The sequence below is a fragment of the Misgurnus anguillicaudatus genome, chromosome 3 (genome assembly GCF_027580225.2).
Source record: "Misgurnus anguillicaudatus chromosome 3, ASM2758022v2, whole genome shotgun sequence".
NCBI classification, from domain to species: Eukaryota; Metazoa; Chordata; class Actinopteri; order Cypriniformes; family Cobitidae; genus Misgurnus; species Misgurnus anguillicaudatus.
Window position 1 is genome coordinate 30,728,026 of NC_073339.2, and position 21,921 is coordinate 30,749,946.

Consider the following 21,921-nt stretch of genomic DNA (forward strand, 5'->3'; position numbering starts at 1 on the left):
CGTAGTTGGACGCTTGAAATTTTGAGTGTACTCGCTTCATTCATGCATGAAATTCTAGTCATCGAGACATTCACGCGGAAATTCGCATCATGGGAGGGGCTTCTGCAACTCTCCTCGCTTCCTGTAATCACGTCACTACTAGAGCAAGTTCCTGATTGGTTAATGCGGTGCATTTTTCCGCAAAGTTCAGATTTTTCAACTCAATTTGCGTCATTCGCGCAAACTAGACTCTTGAATTAGGCGGAATCGCATCTCTAAACGCCTTATTTGCGGCACGATACCTCCAGACACGTGTCAACATGTCTTTACATTGACTTAACATTGAAATTAATCGCGCTTGACGCCTCTACCGTGGCTGGTGTGAACGCAGCATTATACTTATACATTATGCTAATACTTAGCATTATATTTTCAACAATATATAGTTTGTTATGATAGATTAACATTTACATGAAAAATATTAAGGTAAACTCGGGTTTCCTGCTCACGGGACAGTGCCAGTTAACGAGCTAAGTAAATATTTCAATCATTTAATAGCACATTTGAATGTTTAACTTCAAAAACATCTCTTTCTCATCTATTTTAAAGTTTTTATCAGTAGTTTATCTGTAGTTTTTACCACCTGTTATTAGACACACGCAAATCCCAGTTTGGGAAACCCTGTTCTAAACTAATGACCTCTCTTAAATAGGTTGGACAAACATATCAACTCCTCAGACTCAATGGACAAAAGTATGGACATCGCATTATGCCAAAAGTGTTGACTGTTTAGTACATACAGTACAGTAGTGTACTTCTAAAGGATAGAATATATGTTCCTGAAGCTCAGTAGGGAGAGCATTGCATTAGAAGAGCAAAAGGTCATAGGTTTGATTTCCAGGGAAGACATATACGGACATACAGATAGCTTGAATGCTCTGTATTGCTTAAAATAAAAGTTTCTACCAAACGTATAACTGTTAATGAAACAAGAGAGAGAAATAAAAACATTGCAGTGTGAAGGTAGAAGGAAATCAATACTGAATGGGATTAGGATGACAGAACTTATATGCTAAGATCCTATTAGGAGATAACACTTCTGTGGCCATCATCTACAAAACACACAGATACATTTTAGCTACAAAGATAAATGAAGGTTCGATAGGTGCGGAAAGAGCATTATTCTTTAATTAAAGGAAGCAATGACCCCAATCAAACAGCCTTAACGATCAACTCTGTGCGCTGGGGACAAGCTTGACGGTTATTGGATTTCAACCAGTCATTGTGATTGGCCCTGATAGGGTTTTATGGTATCCAATGCTGTTTCCATTCTGACCCGATGAGAGGATACAGGCAGCCATTTGTGACCCTTCAACTCTGACCCTGACCTAGGAGAGGTGCTTCTACTAGCCAGCAACCTCTGCCCTGTCGCTACGGAAACCATTCAGCCGGATCCACACATGTCATCAGGACTAGGCCGGCGTCCTGAGATAGGATGTGACTTTATCAGCCTTGCGAACAGCGGTGGGTAAAGTTGTATCGATAAGATAAACTCATAACTATAACCGCTATGGTTTCTGCTGTCTTTAATCTGTCTTACACTTTAGGTTTTAACGAGGACACTTATTATTGAGCCGTTTCCTACAAGTCTCAATAAAACCACAAAGAGCAGTATAGTGGAAAAATTTCAGTGTAACAAAGTCATATAAATACGTTTTTTTTTTTACTTAACAAATTAAGTAAAATAATTTCAACTATATACTAGCCAAAAACTTAAATTAGTAGGTTCACTTGACCTGCATACCCATTTAGATTAAAATTGCACATAGCATTGCAGCTTTTTTACTGTGAGGTCAAAACTAGCCAAATGGGTGATTCTCGCGAAATTAGACTTATGAGGTTTCATGAAACATTTTGATAAAAAAAAAGTAAATGCAAAGTAAGAGTATCAAAATAAGAAGCATACCGTTACAAACATCTCTCCACATACTATTTTGCACATGATTTCAAATGACATCATACAAACCAACTTTGTTGTTCATTTAAGGGGAACACTGTCATTACCGCAACGAGTCCATGACTGGATTTGGGTTCTTTGACATGGAAATATTTATAATTAAAAAATCTAAAAAATAAAAAGCTTCAGTGCATGTTATACTATAAACATTTACAGTAAAGAAATATGTGGTATTTGGTGATCATTGGTAAATGTAGAGACAATAATAAGGAATATAAATGTGTCCAAGGCCAATTTTCTCATCCTCTGCAACAATATTTAATCATTGTTTAAGCCCTTAAGGAACTAATTTTTTTTTCAACAACAAAAAAAAATTGTTGGAAGGGACATAATTGACCGTGACACTCAAGATGGCTACCAGGTAAGCAGTTCTTATTTTTTCTCTCCAGATAAAAATTTAAATTTTGTTTGTCATAGTACCTTGACAACTTTTTAGTTCTCATTACTGAAACATGAGTTTGTAAATTAATATATTTAATGTAATATCATGTTGCGGTAATGATCATTTTTAATAATGATAATCTAAAAAATGTAAAAAAATTTATAGGAAATATTTTTAAATCCTCTAAAAATAATGGGTATAAGTTCAGACCTTAATCTTATATGTGCACAAAAATTGGCTTTAATGGCTTTTTAAAAATTCTGATGCTGGACACCTTCTAAATCACCCAAATACATCAGCAAAAATGTCACTTTTACTTTGATTTATTTTTATGTATATAAACACAAGCTCTGGTATCTTAAATATGGACACAAAATTTTAAATATGTAACACATTATGCAAAAAAAAACTTCAAAACAAAATTCAAAACAATAAAACCCCCTGAGAAGTACAAATGAAACAAATATTAGGCTATATTTTTACTACATATTAGGCAGACATTGTCATTATAAATGTATCTACAAACAACAACAGTATTAATCTTGTGTGGCTTATTCCAAAACATCATGTTGCTTTATAACCCCCATACACACATACATTAAACGTAATCAAAAATACTTTCCTCTGAGAACACAACAAACGTTAAAGATATTCTTTGTTAGTCATCCAATGGGCCGTTCTTTTGTTTAGTTTTGCAATTATAATTACCGTGGCTCTGTATTCTTAATTACTGCTGATTAAGGGAACACAATTACCCTCAAACTAAAACACAACTGAAACAACGCAGACCTACAATGCGAAGCAGGACAAGGAAATGTGCACAGCTTTTGGCTTCGTTCACTAAAAATAAACAAGTCGCTTGCCAGTTTCCAACCCATCAATTATAATCACAAGTATTTGTTTGTTTTGTGCAGGCTGGGGGATTGAAGCTTAGATGAAACAAAAAAATGATCCGTCACACGGAAGAGCACAGTTTCAGATCATAACAAGCGGGAGAAGTTTACGTTACGGCTTGTCCGCCGAGCACCAGGCGATTTACGGTGGAAAAGTGGCTACTGTAGGGCTTTGATCAAGAGATTCTGGATTTTAAACGTCAGGGTAGTGTTACTCACAAAGACGACAGAATATTTATTTCTATCTAAGGAAAACCTTACTGGTGTATGACAATGCTCTCATCCTAAACTATAAAATAAACTTTCTAACACTGATTAACACAGACCAGGGCTTAAAAATAAAGATATTTTGATAGGATAGTTGACATAACTGACACTAACCCTTTTAGGGCTGTTGATAGATCTTACAAGTATTGACCACATGCCTGTTGTTTTATGTCGCGTATTAACAGTTGTTTTTGTGATGCAAACTAACTTGGTTCAGTTATCTACTGGCACAGTTATCTATTGATGACATTTGTTGAAACTGCAAAAATGATAGGTTATTATTAGGGCCAGACAGAATCTGCATACTTTTTTGGCTTTTTCTGTGGCAATTTTTAAGAAATTTTCCTGCTGAATGATTTTAAATTAAAAAAAAAATATTTGAGAATTAAAGCTGTAAATATTGCAAAATTGCATCTAAAATAATTATTTTTTAAAGGCTTACAATTAAAATAATTACATCAAACCAATGAGTTCTCTGAATTAAACTAGACCAACATGAACCAGAAAATGTGCATGTCAAGATAGTTATAGTTAGTATAATTATAGTTAGTATATAAAATTACATATATTATTGTTTATATGAAGAGTTTCGTTGCAAAACGAGATAAATCCATTTTTTTACATTTTTGTCAAAACATGTTTATTATTATGTTATCATGCTATTATTTTGTTTTATGGTGCTACTTAGCTGTATTTTTTAAGTTATGAAGGTTTAAATCAAAACAAACCAACTGCAGTTGCATTGAAATGAATTGGAATGCAGAACCAAAAAACGCGATTTCTGAACAATTATCAAAACGGTGGTTATCTCGTTTTGCAACGAAACTCTTCATATATATATATGGGGTTATATATTATAGCAGAATAAAAAAGCTTGTGTTAATACATTCTCATTATAAATTTAGCACGTACAGTATGAAGATAATTTCATAATTTTGGTTTATTTCATCTGAAATATCAAATGGTTAATGCTCTCTATCATTAAAAACAGTCAAAGCAAACAGCACGTGCAGGGTTAATGACGGCTCACAAACGCGAGGGATAAGTGTGCTTGTTGTCAAAGACGGTTACTGGTCACAAACACGTTCAAGCACGGGATACGTGTGCTGGTCAATGATGGGCATTAAATCCGTTTGGTCCTAGTCATAGTTCATTATTTAGGTGTGCGCTTCGACATAACGTATCAAATTCGAAATCCCGGGTTGTGGTCCTTTCCCAATGCCTGTTCCCTTCACTCTCATCCTGTTCAATTTCCAGTCCTCTGTTGGTTTTATCAGATAAAGCTGTAAAGGCCAATTAAGTTAAAAAAATATTATTACTTACTAACGGCATATAAAATTGTAAAAAAAAGATACATTTTGTGGCAGGGCAAGTATAAATTTGCCTCTTGCTGCAAGTGCAGCCAGCAGCAGAAAATAATACCGAGCCTTTAAGTTAATTAAACACAAAAAATTATGCTTTGAATCGCAAATATTTTTTTTGTTGCCCTATATCATCAGTGTGCTAAAAACTAAGATGAGTCCATTTCAATTAACCGATTGCAATATCACAATGGCATCTGACAGCACGTCCAGACAGTTTAATTTACCGATGTGATGAGTTGAACACTCTACAAGTCTTGTGCGTGTTCTCAGATGTTATCTCTTCCAAAGCAAACATACAATCCCATACGGCCTGTGTTTCTGTGAGGACACTCCACACAAGGGGACTTTACAAGGGGAGCAAATATTTACACTCACAACATTTAACGACCGCAGAGGACTGTGGTTAAATACACTTATGTGATTAGAAGCTTCCTTACCATGAGCTGGGCTTAGTGGTGTCAAAAGATAACTAAAAACTTCTCATTTATAAAAGAAAAAAAAGTATTAAAAGTTTAGGGGGAGGGTGATGACTGAAATAATCTAACTTGACAGGAATGATAATAGTGTACATAAATCTTGTTGTTTTCCTTTCTTTACTAAAGAAACAATAATTATTCTTTGTTCGCCACATAGTGAGAATGTTCACACTGATATGATTTTGATCCAATTTTAACACTGATTCTAAAACAGAGGTGCTAGTACCCCAGAAATTGTTTTCATAACTGGGCTTCAGGGAGCCAACAGAACCATTCTGCTTTGTTAAACCTATAAACCAAAAATACGACCTGAACATGAATGTAACCAAAGTGTTGACGTTGATAAATGCTCAATTTAAATGCATGCTCAAACTAAATAGGTGACATTGCATTCTTATGTTCGTACATACAATAATAATTTTTGTTTTCTTTAATAAAACTAACAATAATACTAGTTGAAATCAGTATAATATAATTGGAAATAATGCATTCCTGCTTTAGGTTTAAAAGGGATACTGCACCCCCTCCCAAAATTCCAAAAACAAAAACCACTGTATTCAATATACAGTATGTGAGACAGTCGGTGAAGACCCAGCAGTCATCAAGGACTGCTAGCTAATAATACTTAAATTTAATTGATTTACGCCACAACTATACATAACAGGGTTCTTTCCATCCAGTTTAGCAGGGACAACAATGGCAGAAAGTGAATTAAAAGTGACTCAAGCTGTAAAGTTCCCCGATGCCTCTCCCTCTCACTTCCTGTCAGGAAAAGCCCCCTCTCCGGACGCATAGCTTAGATCGGCAGGGCGCCGGCAGAATTAAGTGCCAGTTGGTGTTAGTGTGTTTTCTCTTGGCCTCTGCGGAGCCTTGCGTTCAAAGAATGCTGAAAGCAGAGTTATCCACCGACACAAAGACCCTCGTGGGGCGCTGTCTTGGATGGAGACGGGATGAGATGGAGACAAGGGAAGACAACACGTGGCCTGGGCCTGCGCTTGAACCTTGCGTATGTGTTATGCCACTCAGCGGGGTACGGGTCCGACTGTGAGATGGGGCGACTCAACCTCAGGTTCAACCACATTCCTCTTCACCTCTGTTACTCACCCAAGCCTTTGAATTGCCACGTATGGACAATCCAAACTTAAAAGCGACCTTTATGGGACTGGAAAGATTAAGACCCCTTGAAATCAGAATGAGATTTTGCAAGACGCGTGTAAGCTTTGAGGCCATTTTCATCCTAATGAATTCCCAAATGTGGACTAAATTCAAAAGCAGTTAAATATATTAAAAAATGTACAATCTGAAAAATGCAGAGCTATTTTTAGCCTATGGTTGGTGGAAAAGGGACAAAACCAACTGTTGGGTTGTTTTAGACTAAAATACAGGATGTTTTTAACCCATAGTTGGTTCAAATATAGATAATTTTTGCGTTAATTTAACCCCATGGTTGGGTTTTTCCCTTTTTTATGTAACTATGGGTTAAAAAATAACCCAGCCTTCTGGGGAAAGCAGACAAAAATTTTATTATCCTGCACTAAACAGTTTTTGACTCTTTCCTAGCAAATAGCAGTGCATGACTATGATGGAACTAAAGGTAAAGCCTGCTGGCAATTTATCTTATTTTAAAATCACCAAAGATCACCAGGTACAGTAAGGGTCCGTTGACATTTTGCGTCTTATGGGTTTACAAATATGTTATTTCAAATGTAAACGCGTGCCAAGCATGCTCAAATTGAGGGCAAGACTTTTTACGGGTACGTCGGCACTGCAGCGAGTTGAAAATACTTTTCAAAATGCCACGATGAAAGCGTGTTGCAAAAAAGGAGAAAAGTGCCGTGGTCGTGTTTTTTATGTGGGTTTATACGCGAAATGTAAACTGCCTCGAAGTGTGGTAAAACGACACTTGCTACCATGTAAATAACCCAGCATTTTTTAGAGTGTACACTTTACATAAAATCAGTTATATTGTTATACATTTTGGTATTTTGTTCACCACTTTTTTCATGATTGAGGCCAAATCTTGCTCAGAACCTGCAAAACCCTTTGGAAAGCTCAGCATCCACAAAAAAAGAGTTGGCCCCCCTCCAAATTTCTTATGTTTTGTCACACTTTAATGTTTCAGATCACCAAACAAATTTAAATATTAGTCAAAGATAACACAAGTGAACACAACATGCAGTTTTTTAATTAAGGTTATTATTATTAAGGAAAAACAAAATCCAAAACAACATGGTCCGGTGTGAAAATGTGTTTGCCCCCTGTTAAAACATAACTTACCTGTGGTCTATCAGACCTGAGTTTAATTTCTCTAGGCCCACCAAGGCCTGATTACTGGCACACCTATTCGCAATCAAAAAATCACTTAAATAGGACCTGCCTGACAAAGTGAAGTAGACCAAAAGATCCTTAAAAGCTACGCATCATGCCGAGATCCAAAGATATTGAGAAACAATTGAGAAAGAAAGTGAGATCTATCAGTCTGAAAAAGGTTAAAAAGCCATTTCTAAAGCTTTGGAACTTCAGTGAAGCACAGTGAGAGCCATTATACACAACCTTCCCAAGAGTGGCCGGCTGACCAAAATTCCCCCAAGAGCACAGCAACAACTCATCCAAGAGGTCGCAAAAGACCCCACAACAACATCCAAAGAACTGCAGGCCTCACTTGCCTCAGTTAAGGTCAGTGTTTATAACTCCACCATCAGAAAGAGACTGGGCAAAAAATGGTCTGCATGGCAGAGTTCCAAGATGAAAAGCGCTGCTGAGCAAAAACATAAAGGCTTGTCTTAGTTTTGCCAGAAAACATCTTGATAATCCCCAAGACTTTTGGGAAAATACTGTGTGGACTGACAAAAGAAAAGTTGAACTTTTTGAAAAGTGTTAAATAGTAAAAGTAACACTGCATTTCAGAAAAACAACATCATACCAACAGTAAAATATGATGGTGGTAGTGTGATGGTCTGGGGCTGTTTTGCTGCTTCAGGACCTGGAAGACTTTATTGCTGTGATAAATGGAAACATTTGCTGTCTACCAAAAAATCCTAAAGAACAATGTCCGGACATCTAATCGTGACCTCAATCTGAAGCGAACTTGGGTTCTGCAGCAGGATAATGATCCAAAACACAACAGTAAGTCCATCTCTGAATGGCTGAATAAAAACAAAATGACTTTGGAGTAAGCTAGTCAATCCTATTGAGATGCTGTGGCATGACCTTGCTGCTAAGGGTGGCCCAACCAGTTATTAGGTTTAGGGGGCAAACACTTTTTTCATACAGGGCCATGTAGTTTTGGATTTTCTTTTCCTTTAATCATTAAAACCTTCATTTAAAAATGGAATTTTGTGTTACTTGTGTTATCTTTAACTAATATTTTAATTTGTTTGGTGATCTGAAACATTAAAGTGTGCCAAATATGCAAAAACATAAAAATCTGGACTTTTTCACACCACTGTATAACTCCATCAAAGTTAAGAAAATGTCAGCAGACTCTGTCTAGGTCTTTTGATGTCTGTTTGACACACATTGTCAAGTTGAGCCTTCACTTGAAGAATGATGAAAACATCCAGCGTACAGCCACAGCAGAGGCTTTCACAGCACAGCCGACCGATCGATTTCTCTTTCCATCGTTCCATCTCTCGCTCTCTCCGCGAGTATTGATCCCAGAGTCATTGTGACTCCAGGGGGTTAAACTCTTGAGCCACTGGGCACTCTCCATCCTTTTCCTAAAGGTCAGAGGTTAAGAAATGCCAAGTACTCATGGGGAAGTCAGTGTCTTCAGTATGTATTGACTGACGAAGGTGCCCATCTGTTTAACAGGTTAACTCTACGTTAAAGACCTCCTGGTTAGGATCATCAACAAAATCATAGCCGCAGATGTAAAACAACCATGCGACAACCAAGTGATCAAAGTATGGAGAGTAAAAACGGTCTCTGCTATTACATAAAGATTTAAGAGCCCATCACTACAAATAAAGACAAAAAAGGAACATGTCAAATATTCTACCTCTGCTATGGGAATGTGTGCCGCATTATCCAATACCTAATTTTGTGTCATTTATACTGCACAATATTGGTCACAGAGTTCTGATGTGTCTCTCTTTTACATCATTAAATCTAGACCAGAAACATGCAGACAATGCAGACAGGGGAATTTCGCAAACAAGCTCCGGAAGATACGCTTTCTTTCTCTCTTACCACAGCCTTTCCCTCATGTGAGGCATTCAGAAGATAAATGTCCTAAAGAATAGATGACCTGACACAGGGTCTGAGCCGTAATGGGTGATATAGGGAAACGCGGCTGCCCTGCACCCATATATTTCCGACAAACACACAGCTATCAGGAGGCCACTGTCAAGCAGACGGATGAGATGATTTCTGGAGCATCTCTGATCTGAGACCAGTTTCGCAATTGCTCTTCTGGTGATTATAATTAGTGCTGTGGCATTTACACAAGGATGCTTCTGCCTACTAAAATGTTATATTGAGCAGGACAGGCTATCAAATCCAGAACATCTACATGAACTCAACGGTAGCTTCTACTCCTCCATCTCAATGTGAGCGCCATTATTTATTGAAAAGCTGAAACCTTTTTAAGTGATATTCTCCAGTACAACAGCAGGTGGTATATCTTGTGGTGGTGTATGTGTGTGTGGGTTGTCAGAGAGAATTAGGTTGGTTGAAACACAAGGCTTTTATGTGAATGGCTTGAACTACAGGATGAAGACACTCAAAGACCATCTTCATGCAATATGCAGGGCCTAATCTAAAGCTCTATCACTTGCAATTTCCCGTATGGAGTGGATGCTGTGATAGCTGTTGTTTTATGCTCATGCTTTCTCTTTCACCTCATCTACAATCAATTAAGCCCCACGCTCTCTCTTCTACAGTGGATATGCATAAATAGATAGCAGCGATCAAAATAAAGAGCAAATGAGAGCTCCAAATTACGGTGAAAATCGGCATTAGTGAATAAGTAATACCATGCAATACCATTTAAATTCTAACGTCTTATAGATCAATTAACGGTTTTCTTTATTTCACCTATATCTAAAAGATGTTTGTTTAACTTTTTAATTCAGTTGTATATGTTCTCTTGGGGGCTGTTTGCACTTGGAATTAAGATGTGTTTTCGTCGATCGGATCACAAGTGGACGAGAGAGACACATTATGTTTACACCTGTTATTTAAATCCGTCTCTTTTGTCCACTTTCGACCGCTTCTGTGCTGAATACTATGAGGGGGTGGTCTGTGAGACGGTGGGCGAGTCTCTCTGCTGTCATTCAAACCCGAGCGGGAGGAATTATGAGTTTATATGGACGCAAACTAATATTATGTCGGAGTGCACTGCTTGTTTAGCAAGTAAACATTCTGCACAGTGTTTTGTACATGAGTATGTAAGAGCTTCTTTGAATTTTCAGCGCAATTGATGAAATAGGATCGCGCAACTTTCACACGCTTTGAAAACGAAACTACGGAGATCAGCCGCTTAGTTTTATCAATGAAAGGCTAAAAATAGCGCTGTTTACCGAATTTTCACGCCAGAAGTCAAAAAAGACGTAAAACTTGTGTTTAATACCTCAGATTAGATAAATGGGCGGAGAGAAGGCGGTCGCGTGTGGCTCTTCGAACGCATTCAACCACATGTGCGTTCCGCAACTCCAAAGCGATCCGATCGAAAGTGGTTTCGACCACCTCTGGATGTGGTTGAAAGTGGTCGAAAGTGGACGAGCTCAAAACGTTTTGAACACCGTTTACACCTGGCATTAACGTCGTCCACGTGTGATACGATCGACGAAAACACATGTTAATGCCAAGTGTAAACAGCCTCTTGGTTGTATTTTATCCTAACGTTTATGTAGTGTTAAAAAACTGAAACCGGAAGTGCTTCTGGACCAGTGTTGTTTACATCTTGCAGAATGGTCTATATCCCAGTTGAAAATTTGCCTTTAGAGGTCTATAAACTGCGTTCAGACCAGTCGTGGTAGAGGCATCAAGAGTGAGTGATTTCAATGTTAAGTCAATGCAAAGACGTGTGACGCGCGTCTGGAGGTCTTGCGGCGCGAATGAGGCGTTTAGCGCAGTAGACGCGATTCCGCCTCATGCGAATTGAGCGTTGCTGCGGCAAAACGTGAGTTGAAAATTTTTAACTTTGGCGAAAAAACGCGCTGCATTAACCAATCAGGAGCTTGCTCTAGTAGTGACATGATAAAAGGGAAGCAAGCAGAGTCGCAGAAACCCCTCCCAAGACGCGAATTTCCGGATGAATGTCTCGATGCCTAGAATTTCATGCGCGGCTTTCACAAACGAATGAAGCGAGTACACTCAAAATGTTCAAGCGGCAAACTAGACGCGGTAGAACTCCATGCGGATATATATGCAGAGAAATCTTTAAATTGAGCCACCAAAATAATGCATCCTCAGTTTTTGTGACACGTTTCACACAGAAACAGAAACTGGCTTGTCTACGAATGTGACATAAGGAAAAACTTTTTCATAACAAATACATTGTTTATAATAACAATAATAATAATATTAATATTAATAATAAAGGACATATTATTGATAGTTTCTTGAATTATCCACTATTGACAGGTGTAATATAAAATGTACATTTTCACTCTCTTCATGTTTTCCCACTCTTCTTTGGCTTTCAGACACGTTAGGAGCTAAACGAATTGCTCAAATAAAGAATAATATTAAGCCATAAATCTGGTAATAGGATCAACGCAGACATGGAAAAAGGAAATCCAAATAAAAAGTAAAGCATGCTGGAATATTTCAACAGGGACCAGATTTACTAACAGCTTGCGCCAGCACAAACCATCATTTTGCCGTTAAATAACGACTGTCAGAATTTACTAAAGACACGCAAAAATTAGCGCTAAAAAGGTTTGGTCTAGTTATTTTTGCAACTGACCTTATTGCATATGCATTTCTAGGAGTTTCCCTTTCAGACACAAAATTTATGCAAGTCACGCAACGCAATTTATTAATGTTTGCACGTGTGATATTACTGGTTTTTGCACCATTATTTAACGCCGAAAAAAAATCATTTTGCGCTTGAAATGGCTGCAATTGTAGCTGATAGGAGAACGTTTTGAAGAGTTCAAAAAGTGTGTGGTACAAGGCAGAGGGTTTTTCCACATGTGACAGTTTATTTGGAATCCATATTATTCAAAAATATTGCTTGCCAAGCCATGTTATTTTTTATTTAGTGAAGGAAATAAAAGAGGAATCATTAGGATAAGTCACACAATACCAGGCGTTTAAAAACTTCTTGTAAACCTTTATTAGTCCTCCAGTTTTTCAGTGTTCTATGGCTTCGTTAGCTGGGATTTTACACCCCAAATTGTTAGCTGCATCCATGGTGCTGAACTCAAGTCGATTAGGCGTTAGTAGATCACACGCACCTCATCAGCTCTGCCTATTTGTGACCCTGCAACTAATTTGCGCTGCTCTTAGTATATTGCGTTGGTCATTATGGAATCAGCTTTTGCGCCCGTAATATTTAATTTGAACCTTTTTAGTAAATAACCCGTAGATATTACCACTCCCATCGGCCCTTTTTTGGACTTGCACTTCGTTCGTTTAGTAAATTTGCCACGATTATAGCAATTTCAACACAAACTAATGGGATGTCAAAACTTAATCACTACACTCTGAGAAAAAAGGTACATGAAGTTGTCACTGGGGCATTTTCACATTCAAAATTATTCGGCCGAAAAAAGCAAATAACTAATTTTCGGTGTACCAATCAATGAGTTCATTGATGACACGATCAACTAGTCCCCAGCATAGAAATGTTGGTCAAAGCATTTTAAAGTGTCTGAGAAAGACGCGAAAACTTACAGCACTACAAGTTTCATTTATCATTTAAAATCAAGACATCCTGAACACCATGCAGCATATGAGAAAGACACGTCTGCAATCCCGGGTTACTTATTTGTCTGCTAAATGCACAAGCATAGAGAACAAGATACTTTAGCTCTTCATCTCATGTCATAGTACGACGAAGAGCGTCAGCAGTATTAAAAACTTCCTAAAACCTGTAAAGTCCTACAATGACAAACAAAGTTATATTAAACAAAAAATAAAGAGTTCATTAACAATAAGCTTTTGGTTAGACCGCCTTGTTGAGCAAGTTTCTAAAGGCAGAGTAATGAATACATGTAGGTTAATTGCATTTTGCTTGGGAATAGGAGATCGGAAAAATATCCATTTAGCCAAGACACATTTATGTAATTGAACAGCTTTAACAACTCTATCTATCTGATCAGAGAAGTTACCAGGTGTAGAAGGCCCTATAATGACTGCTGGAATGTTACATTTTTTGTGAAATAAATATAGTAAAAATGACATTCTGAAAATGTATCTTGTGCAATGGTGAGAAAACTGGCAAAACAATTAGAAAAAAAAAATAAAAAAATGATTCTGTTGTTCGATATTTGGCCTTCGGCTGACTTTTTAATTTTTTCGTCTGAGTTTTTCATTTTATTCGGCTTCGGCCAAGAATTTTCCTTTCAGTGCATCCCTATATATTGATACCTCAAAGACACATCTCTGTAACTAAATGGTACATATTAGGACCTTTTGTACCTTTTTTTCTGATAGTATACAGCTAATGTGGCAGTTTGCTGTATTATCAGATACTTTTGCTGCATTCTTTAACCATCCAAAAAGGCAAAGGAGTAATAGTACTAATAAATAAGACAAAACATCCGACAACACATTAAAAAGTCATATATGTCTAAAATACCTACATATAATAACTATCAATAAAACACATATAAGTGGAAAGCAATAAACCACAAAAGGGCTATGGAAGATGATGAAAATTGATCCAGCGTTGGAAATAAAAGGGCTTCATTTTAGAGGGGTGCAATAAAATTGCAGTTAAGAATCGCTGTCTAATCCTGAGTGATTAAAAACTAGTCTGTGACCCCAACCTCTGACCCCTGGACCCAAACCCACTCCATCTTGCACCATGGATATTAATTAGAAAATCTCCACAGATGCTGTAGTATCCGGCTGGATCCTATCTTTAGATGAGAAGGAAATGTAAGCAAAAGAAAAGTAATCCATCAACACTTTTCTTTCGCAATGCTATTTCTGGCAACAAACGGCTTGTTCACTTCCTGTTCGCAACAACAGTACTTCCTGTGCAATCATGTACTGATTAACCACAGGGTCATTTAAAAAAAAAAGGAAAAAAAATCAGTCAGTGTTCATATAAATGCAATTATCACCGCTATAACCGACTATGTGTAATTTAGCTTGGGGAAAACAGAGCTCAGGACCTCAATTGAGCTTGGCTGCCGCTTGCACCGTTTCTCCCCCCACAATAAAATTACATTTGCATCAGCTTTGAAAGAATTTAGACCGGATGATTTATTGAAGTAATCAGCAGTAACGCAGCCCTCTTTTTGCAGCGCAGGGCCTGCGACGCGACACCGCTGGAACGGGTTTGGGCCGGAGGCTTTTCTCAGTAAAGGCAGGCAGAACCCAAATTCTCCCCTTTGATTAGATTAGCATTACACAACAGCATGACAGATATGACAAATAGGTGCATTAGAGCATGTCATTTATTCCCTCTTTTCTGGATGCTTGGGTTCACAGAGGGACCCGCACCTCACGCCTCACTTCTGCAAATATATGCGGCCCCGACACCCCCAGTCTGATGCCTGATCTCTCTGGATTACCTTCAGAGGACCGTGAGGGTTATATAAGAAGGAGAAGTGCTTTATTGATGAAAATAAAAGCAATAAAGATTTTTGTAAATTAACTTCAACAGTTTTCTATGAGGGTTAGGTTTAGGTGTAGGGTATGGAATATAAAATTTGTACAGTATAAAGAACATTACGTGTCTATACCACATATACAAGTGTGTGTGTGTGTGTGTGTGTGTGTGTGTGTGTGTGTGTGTGTGTGTGTGTGTGTTGTGACAGACAGAATATCACACACTTCAGTGATTCTCCTCCTTTAAGGGCACCCTATCCTTACCACCATTACCCCCATCACACAATTACAATCGAAAGTGTGCATATGCAATGGGTTTTTTCTTTCATACTCACAAACACACAAATCAGAGTCTACCATGACACCATTAACTCCAATTGAAGGCATTTCTGAATGTCCCCAAAGGAAGAATTGGTCAGATTTAATTAGCCATCATACAATACATTTCTATTGATTTAAACAACACTAACCCTAATTGTATACCTAAACTTTCTGCATTACTAGAATTAAAACAAAGGCTACTTTATTTATTAACCTACATTTCAGTCAAGGACTTTCAATTAAGGAGGTTTGTCAGACTGAGTCTGGTTTTATCTCTAAACTGTAAGTACATACGGACACAAACACATGAAGCACTGCTATAAATCCTTTACCTGCCTCTGGAACATCAGCAGACAAAACCTGATGGGAAGGCCGATCGATCGCAAAACGCTATCAATGTTGCATTATCCTCTCTGACTGGCTATATGACCGAGACGGTTACATTGGGTCAGGACCCCTGACCTTTGAACTCATATCAACAGCATTAAGAAGGCCCTCCTGGCCATTTTACTGGACTTTTGTCTATGCGGGTATCTTGGTAGGATAGAAATAAGGCTGGCGGTATAAAGATAACAACTGCTAGGCCAAATTAATAATAGTAAGAGGAAGAGAAAGGTGGAGAATACCTAGAGAAGAGATGGAGGGATGACTTACCTGAGAGCACAACAGCATGACCAGTTCAACCACAGAACTGCTGGACTTCATACACACTAGACCTGCAGGACAGAAAGACGTATACTTTAAAATAATGACAACTAAAACTTTACTGTAAATCCAACTGTCTGGAAAATTGCTATATTTTGTGATCAAATATTAGGCTACAAGTAAAAGAAAAAAAACACAGTTAGACAGTCATTTGCACTAAAGAAGCCCAAACAGGGTGATCAGGATGGTAACTGTAAATTCAATGGTGGAACTACAGTCTAAACGTTAGCACGGAGGTAGGCAACATCGGTCCTGGAGTGCCGATGTCCTGCAGATTTTAGCTCCAACCCTGATAAAACCCTCGCCTACCTGTAGTTTTCATGTGACTCTTTATATCTTGATTGGTTGTTCAGGTGTGCTTGATTTCAGCTGAAGCTAAAATCTGCAGGACATCGGCACTCCAGGACCGATGTTGCCTACCTCCGTGCCAGCGTTTAGACTGCAGTTCCACCATTGAATTTACAGTTACCATCCTGGTCACCCTGTTTGGGCTTCTTTAGTGCAAATGACTGTCTAACTGTGTTTTTTTTTACTTGTAACTTGATGTTGCCTACCCCCTTTGCTAGCATATAGCATTAACTAGCAAATAGCACTAACTCAGAAGTCACAATTTTGTTTTTAGCATTGTAACAATATTGTAATTAATTTAATGTCTAATTTTATGTTGAGAGCGTACATTACGACTGTAACATCAGTGTTATTTTAAGATTGGCCTGTTTTCCAGCCCTCTTTTGCATTGTTTAAAGGGCGTGTTGCAGGTTAACCACCACTGTCGATTAATAGGTACATAAATCACTCAAGATATGTATATCATTTTTAAAATGTCTCAAAAATGGTCTTAAAGACCACTTTTTTACGTTTTTGGTATTAACAGGGTTTTTTACGCAATTCGGCGATGATGTCACGTTGGGGAGAAGTGGAGAAAGCCTCAGCCAGAACCATAGAGATAGATGAGACATTTATTGCCGTTTAATACTTACGTATATAATTTGGAAATCATATATACATCATAGGAAATATATAATGTGGTATACTGCAAAGTTACCATGCTAATTATTATTTATGATATATGTGGAGATAAATAAAACTTCGCAAATCTGCTGATTTGATCCATTCATGTCCTGACCACCAGGCTAGAGATTTTTAAACATCTTTAATCCACACTTACTAGACTATCAAATAAAATCTAAAATATATTGTTTTGTGAAATAAAAGGATGCTTTGTTATGTTGTTTATGCGATCATAACGAATCACACGATCATTTTATACGCAGAAGCAGCGGTCAGCAGCTGCAGCACACTCGAATCTGACCGCATACATTACATACTGCAATAAACAGGCGTTCAGCGACTTTTTACATCAAATGATGTCAAAGGCTATGCCATTTGAGGAGGAACCGCTCATTGATCACCGTATTTTTATAAATCCTGTACATGTTTGGACCTGCCGAACAGGTTGAGCACTTTTATATACTTTGTTGAGCAGAGAGGCTGCACAGTTTGACCAGCGGGCTGAGGGAACCGAACGCAAATCACGCCGCCAGACGGTGTTGCTAATATAACTCGAAATGTATAACTATTATAAGACCGGCCCACCGGGAAAGTCCCGACTCTCCCGATTGTCACTGCGCTACTGGCTGTAAGGAAGTGAGTGCGTTTTGGTCGCTGGTCGACCCGGCGAACAGATGTGATGTGCCTCACTCGGCTTCCAGGATTTGACATGCTGTTTGTGCTGAAGATCGCATAAAGGTACACCCATTTCAGGCAGGATCATGGACCCCCTCAAGCCAGCACGCACGAGTATGTTAATTTTTGTTTACTTTCTACACAAAGTTATGCTAACTTTATGTTATCTGGCTGTCTGCCTATCTCTCTATACTAGCCTAGCCATCTGTCTGTCTGTCTGTCTGTGTATCTATGCATCTATGTATCTATCTATAATCTGCGCTATCAGAACTGTACTTTACTCGTCTCTATATAGTCACTCTCAATGCTCAAGGCGGCTTTGGTAAATTCTCTCCCCAGCGTGACGTCATACAGTGTGTTGTGGGGGAAAGGAGAATCATTGCAAACCGCTGTACTTTTTCGTATTATATTCCGTTTTGTGATATCCAACAACATAAAATACAATGGATAACAGTTTAAATGTTTATTATCAACAAGCAAATTGCACAAATTAGTAGAAAAATTTAACCTGCAACACGCCCTTTAAGTCTCACAATGTATGTCATTACCATGTACAAAACTTCTATTGTTTATCTATGCCTAGGTACAGTTTAAGAGTCATTGTTTATTGTTGCAACAGTTTACCCCAAATAAATTTATCTAAATATCTAAATCTAGTTTATCTAAATATAGATTTTAAGTTTTTTAATTCAGAAAGTAGTGTATTTATATTTACTGTTCCTTTTTTAAGTGAACAGGGAACAAAGATTTTTTTATTGATCTTCTTGGTAAAGCTGGTGCAACGTTAAAAGGATGATAAAGAAATTTTAAGAATTCCCACTCTGATAATGAAATCAAAAAAGGATTGTAAATCATTTGTAAATCATCTGAGCAGTAGTAAGAAGCTTTTCCTTCATCATTTAATGCTTAACAGTATCCTGCTACAAGACTGCTGTAAATGTTTAACTGTAAACAAAAACCTGTGCAAAAACATAGATATAATATGGTGAATGAATCAGTTCCAACGTGAAATTTTAGTGAAAATACTGATTTCATCTCATCTCTATCTGCTTTGCTGATGCATTCACATTTGAGAGTGATCTAATTCTGCACCATCTTGCAGGGGCCAAAGAGTATTGATGACCTTAATGAACCTACATGATGCTACTGTAAACTAATACATGTTCGAGCCTTGTATTACACAAGACTAAATATGGTGAGCATATGTTCTTGCAGCTTTAAAGAACCTGATAGAGAACTACATATGCTAAATGAAAAAAATATTGGTAGAAATTAGCGACCAAACACTCTTTTATTAGTGCGCTGACCCCTGACCCTGTGCTTTATACAAAAACACTTCTATTATAATTAGCAAGTTAAAAGTTAATTTTAGCCACATTTATTGCTTTAATCTGATTAAAGGTGCTACAAAACTGCTTTAATTTGATAACTGTGGTGCTACAAAATCCAGATCTCAATGCAGGCAACAAAAGTATGTCAGTTGTTATTCAAGTGATGTGAGAAGTGATAACGCTGTAAGCCGTTTAATCAGCTTTACTTTAATTATTAAAACAACTTTTCTGTACTTTCTCATCCTCAAAATGCACAACCAGTTGAGAAGCTCTGCCATTAACACCAGATTGCACCTTTCAAAGGCATACATGTGTGAAAAATATACTACTGATGTCATAAGAGGATCATAAAAGTAAAAAGTCACTCACTGGTGCCCTCGCTGAGAAGCTCCTGCCCGTGACTGCCCAGCAGTGTGCGAGAAAGGAACGGCGCGAAATCCACAAAAATCTCTCGCAGTAAAGGAGCGGCCTTCTCCAAAGCGTGCTCCAACCTCTCAGAGATACTGCAACACACACAAATGGAAACAGATAAGTTAAAAGCCACGTGTGCCATTTATAAGTGAATTTTAGAGTATTAAAATGATACTTGTATTAATAACTAATTTACAACATTCACAGGGAACACACTAATATAACATTCTAATACATCCTAAAAGTATACCCTAAATGCACTTTAGATAAAAGTGTCTGCTAAATGCATTAATGTAACTCAAAATGAAATAATTCAAGTATGTAATTTCAAGCAGTTAGATTAACATTTTTCATTTCTTATATAGAAAATGAAAAAGCTTTCCTATAAAATATGTACACAAATGGGTGATTCTCGCGAAATGAGGTGTCATGAAACATTTTGATAAAAAAGTAAATGCAAAGTAAGAGTATCAAAATAAGCAGGATACAGTTACAAACATCTCTTCATGTACTACTTTGCACGTGATTTGCACATCATACAAACCAATTTGTTGTTTTTCCACATTTAAGAGAAAAAAGGTTCATTACCGCAACGAGTCCATGACTGGATTTGGGTTCTTTGACATTGAAATATTTATAATTAAAAAATCTAAAAAATAAAAAGCTTCAGGGCATGTTATACTATAAACATTTACAGTAAAGAAACATGTGGAATTTGGTGATCATTGGTAAATGTAGAGACAATAATAAGGAATATAAATGTTTTCTCATCCTCCGCAACAATTTTCAATCATTGTTTAAGCCCTCAAGAAACTAACATTTTCAAAACAATTTGTTGGAAGGGACATAATTGACTGTGACACTCAAGATGGCTACCAGGAAAGCAGTTTTTTTTTTTTTTTTTCTCTGAATAAAAGTTGAAATTTTGTTTGTCATAGTACCTAGACAACTTTTTAGTTCTCATTACCGAAACACAAGTTTGTAAATGCATTTATTTAACTCTTTCGCCGCCAGCATTTTTTTTTAAAAAGTTGCCAGCCAGCGCCAGCTTTTTTTATGATTTTCACAAAAGTTCTTTAAATATATACACATACAATATACCAAATGAAAGAACAGACCCTCTGCTTTCAAACAAAAAAAACGACCTTCAGTAGTTCTTTTGTAATCAGCTTTTGAATATGGGCAGGTTTCTGCAAAAACACCACATTTTGAGCAAAAAGCTGAGATAATTCCATTTTTGTGACGGACTTTTCATAGAGATGCCATTCAGAGCGATCTTTAAAACAGACAGGGACATGCAGCCGCTTGCCATAGGGCAATACTTCCGGGTTTAAAAAGTTGCGGAAGGGCGCCACCTGGTGGATAATAGCGGTATTGCGGAAAGCCAGAAATACTCGTCATTGGCAGGGAAGCTTTTTTCTCTTGATTGACAAGATATCTCGTCAATGGCGGCGAAAGAGTTAATGTAATATCATGTTGCGGTAATGATACTTTTTGATAATGATAATCTAAAAAATGTAAATAATTCTATAGGAAATATTTTTTAAATTCTCTAAAAAATAATGGTTATAGTAAGTTCTACGAAGGAGGATAAGGGCCAAGCTAAAATAAAAAATAAAACCATCTCTAAATTAAAGTAATTAAAATGCGAGAATAAAGTCATTTTTTAATGAGAAAAAAGTCAGAATAAATATAATTTCAAGAAAAAAGTCGTTATTAAACGAGAAAAAAGAAGTTTTTTAATGAGAATAAAGTTGTTATTTAATGAGAATAAAATTGTAATATTTTGATAATAATGTCATATTTTTACATTAACATGTTTGGAGTGATGTGAACGATCTGCAAAGCAGATACAAAATTATACCCGTCTTACTAATAAAACAATATGAGGGAGATGCACTAAGAAAGGCAATTTAAAAAATCTCCCTCATATAAAAGGCAAAAAGGGGGGAGATAATGTGAACGAACAAAATTCTCCTTCGTAAAGTTCAGACCTTAATCTTATATGTGCAAAAAAAAATGGCTTCAAGGGCTTTTTAAACATTCTAATGCTGGACACCTTCTAAATATGGATTTCGGGAGAATCACCCAAATATAAAAGTTGTTTGTAACACAGAATGAGATATCAGTTAAAAGCAGTAAGGGAGATGTGTGACCTCATGCTGGGGGTGGAGCTCTGGGTCATTGGGGATAAAGCAGGGACAGATGGCAGGTTGGTGCTGGTTGGCGTTACTCCTGCAAAAAACACAATCAGCACACTCATTATTGAAATTCACACAAATGTATTACAATACAGTACTATTGGTAAAATAACTATGCAACTGTGCTGATATTTAGTACAACAGCACAACTGCTCA

At 37.3% G+C, this 21,921-nt stretch overlaps 1 protein-coding gene across 1 annotated transcript in view; it reads right to left on the minus strand.

The window, feature by feature from the left end:
• lrba (LPS-responsive vesicle trafficking, beach and anchor containing) overlaps nt 1–21,921 on the minus strand; it is a 399,709-nt gene that overhangs the window by 186,448 nt on the left and 191,340 nt on the right. The window contains exons 31-33 of the mRNA XM_073864338.1: nt 21,721–21,799; nt 19,523–19,656; nt 16,086–16,147 (exon numbers count right to left, since the gene is read on the minus strand). Of these exons, the coding sequence (XP_073720439.1) occupies nt 16,086–16,147; nt 19,523–19,656; nt 21,721–21,799 (275 nt within the window). The remainder of the gene's footprint in view (nt 1–16,085; nt 16,148–19,522; nt 19,657–21,720; nt 21,800–21,921) is intronic.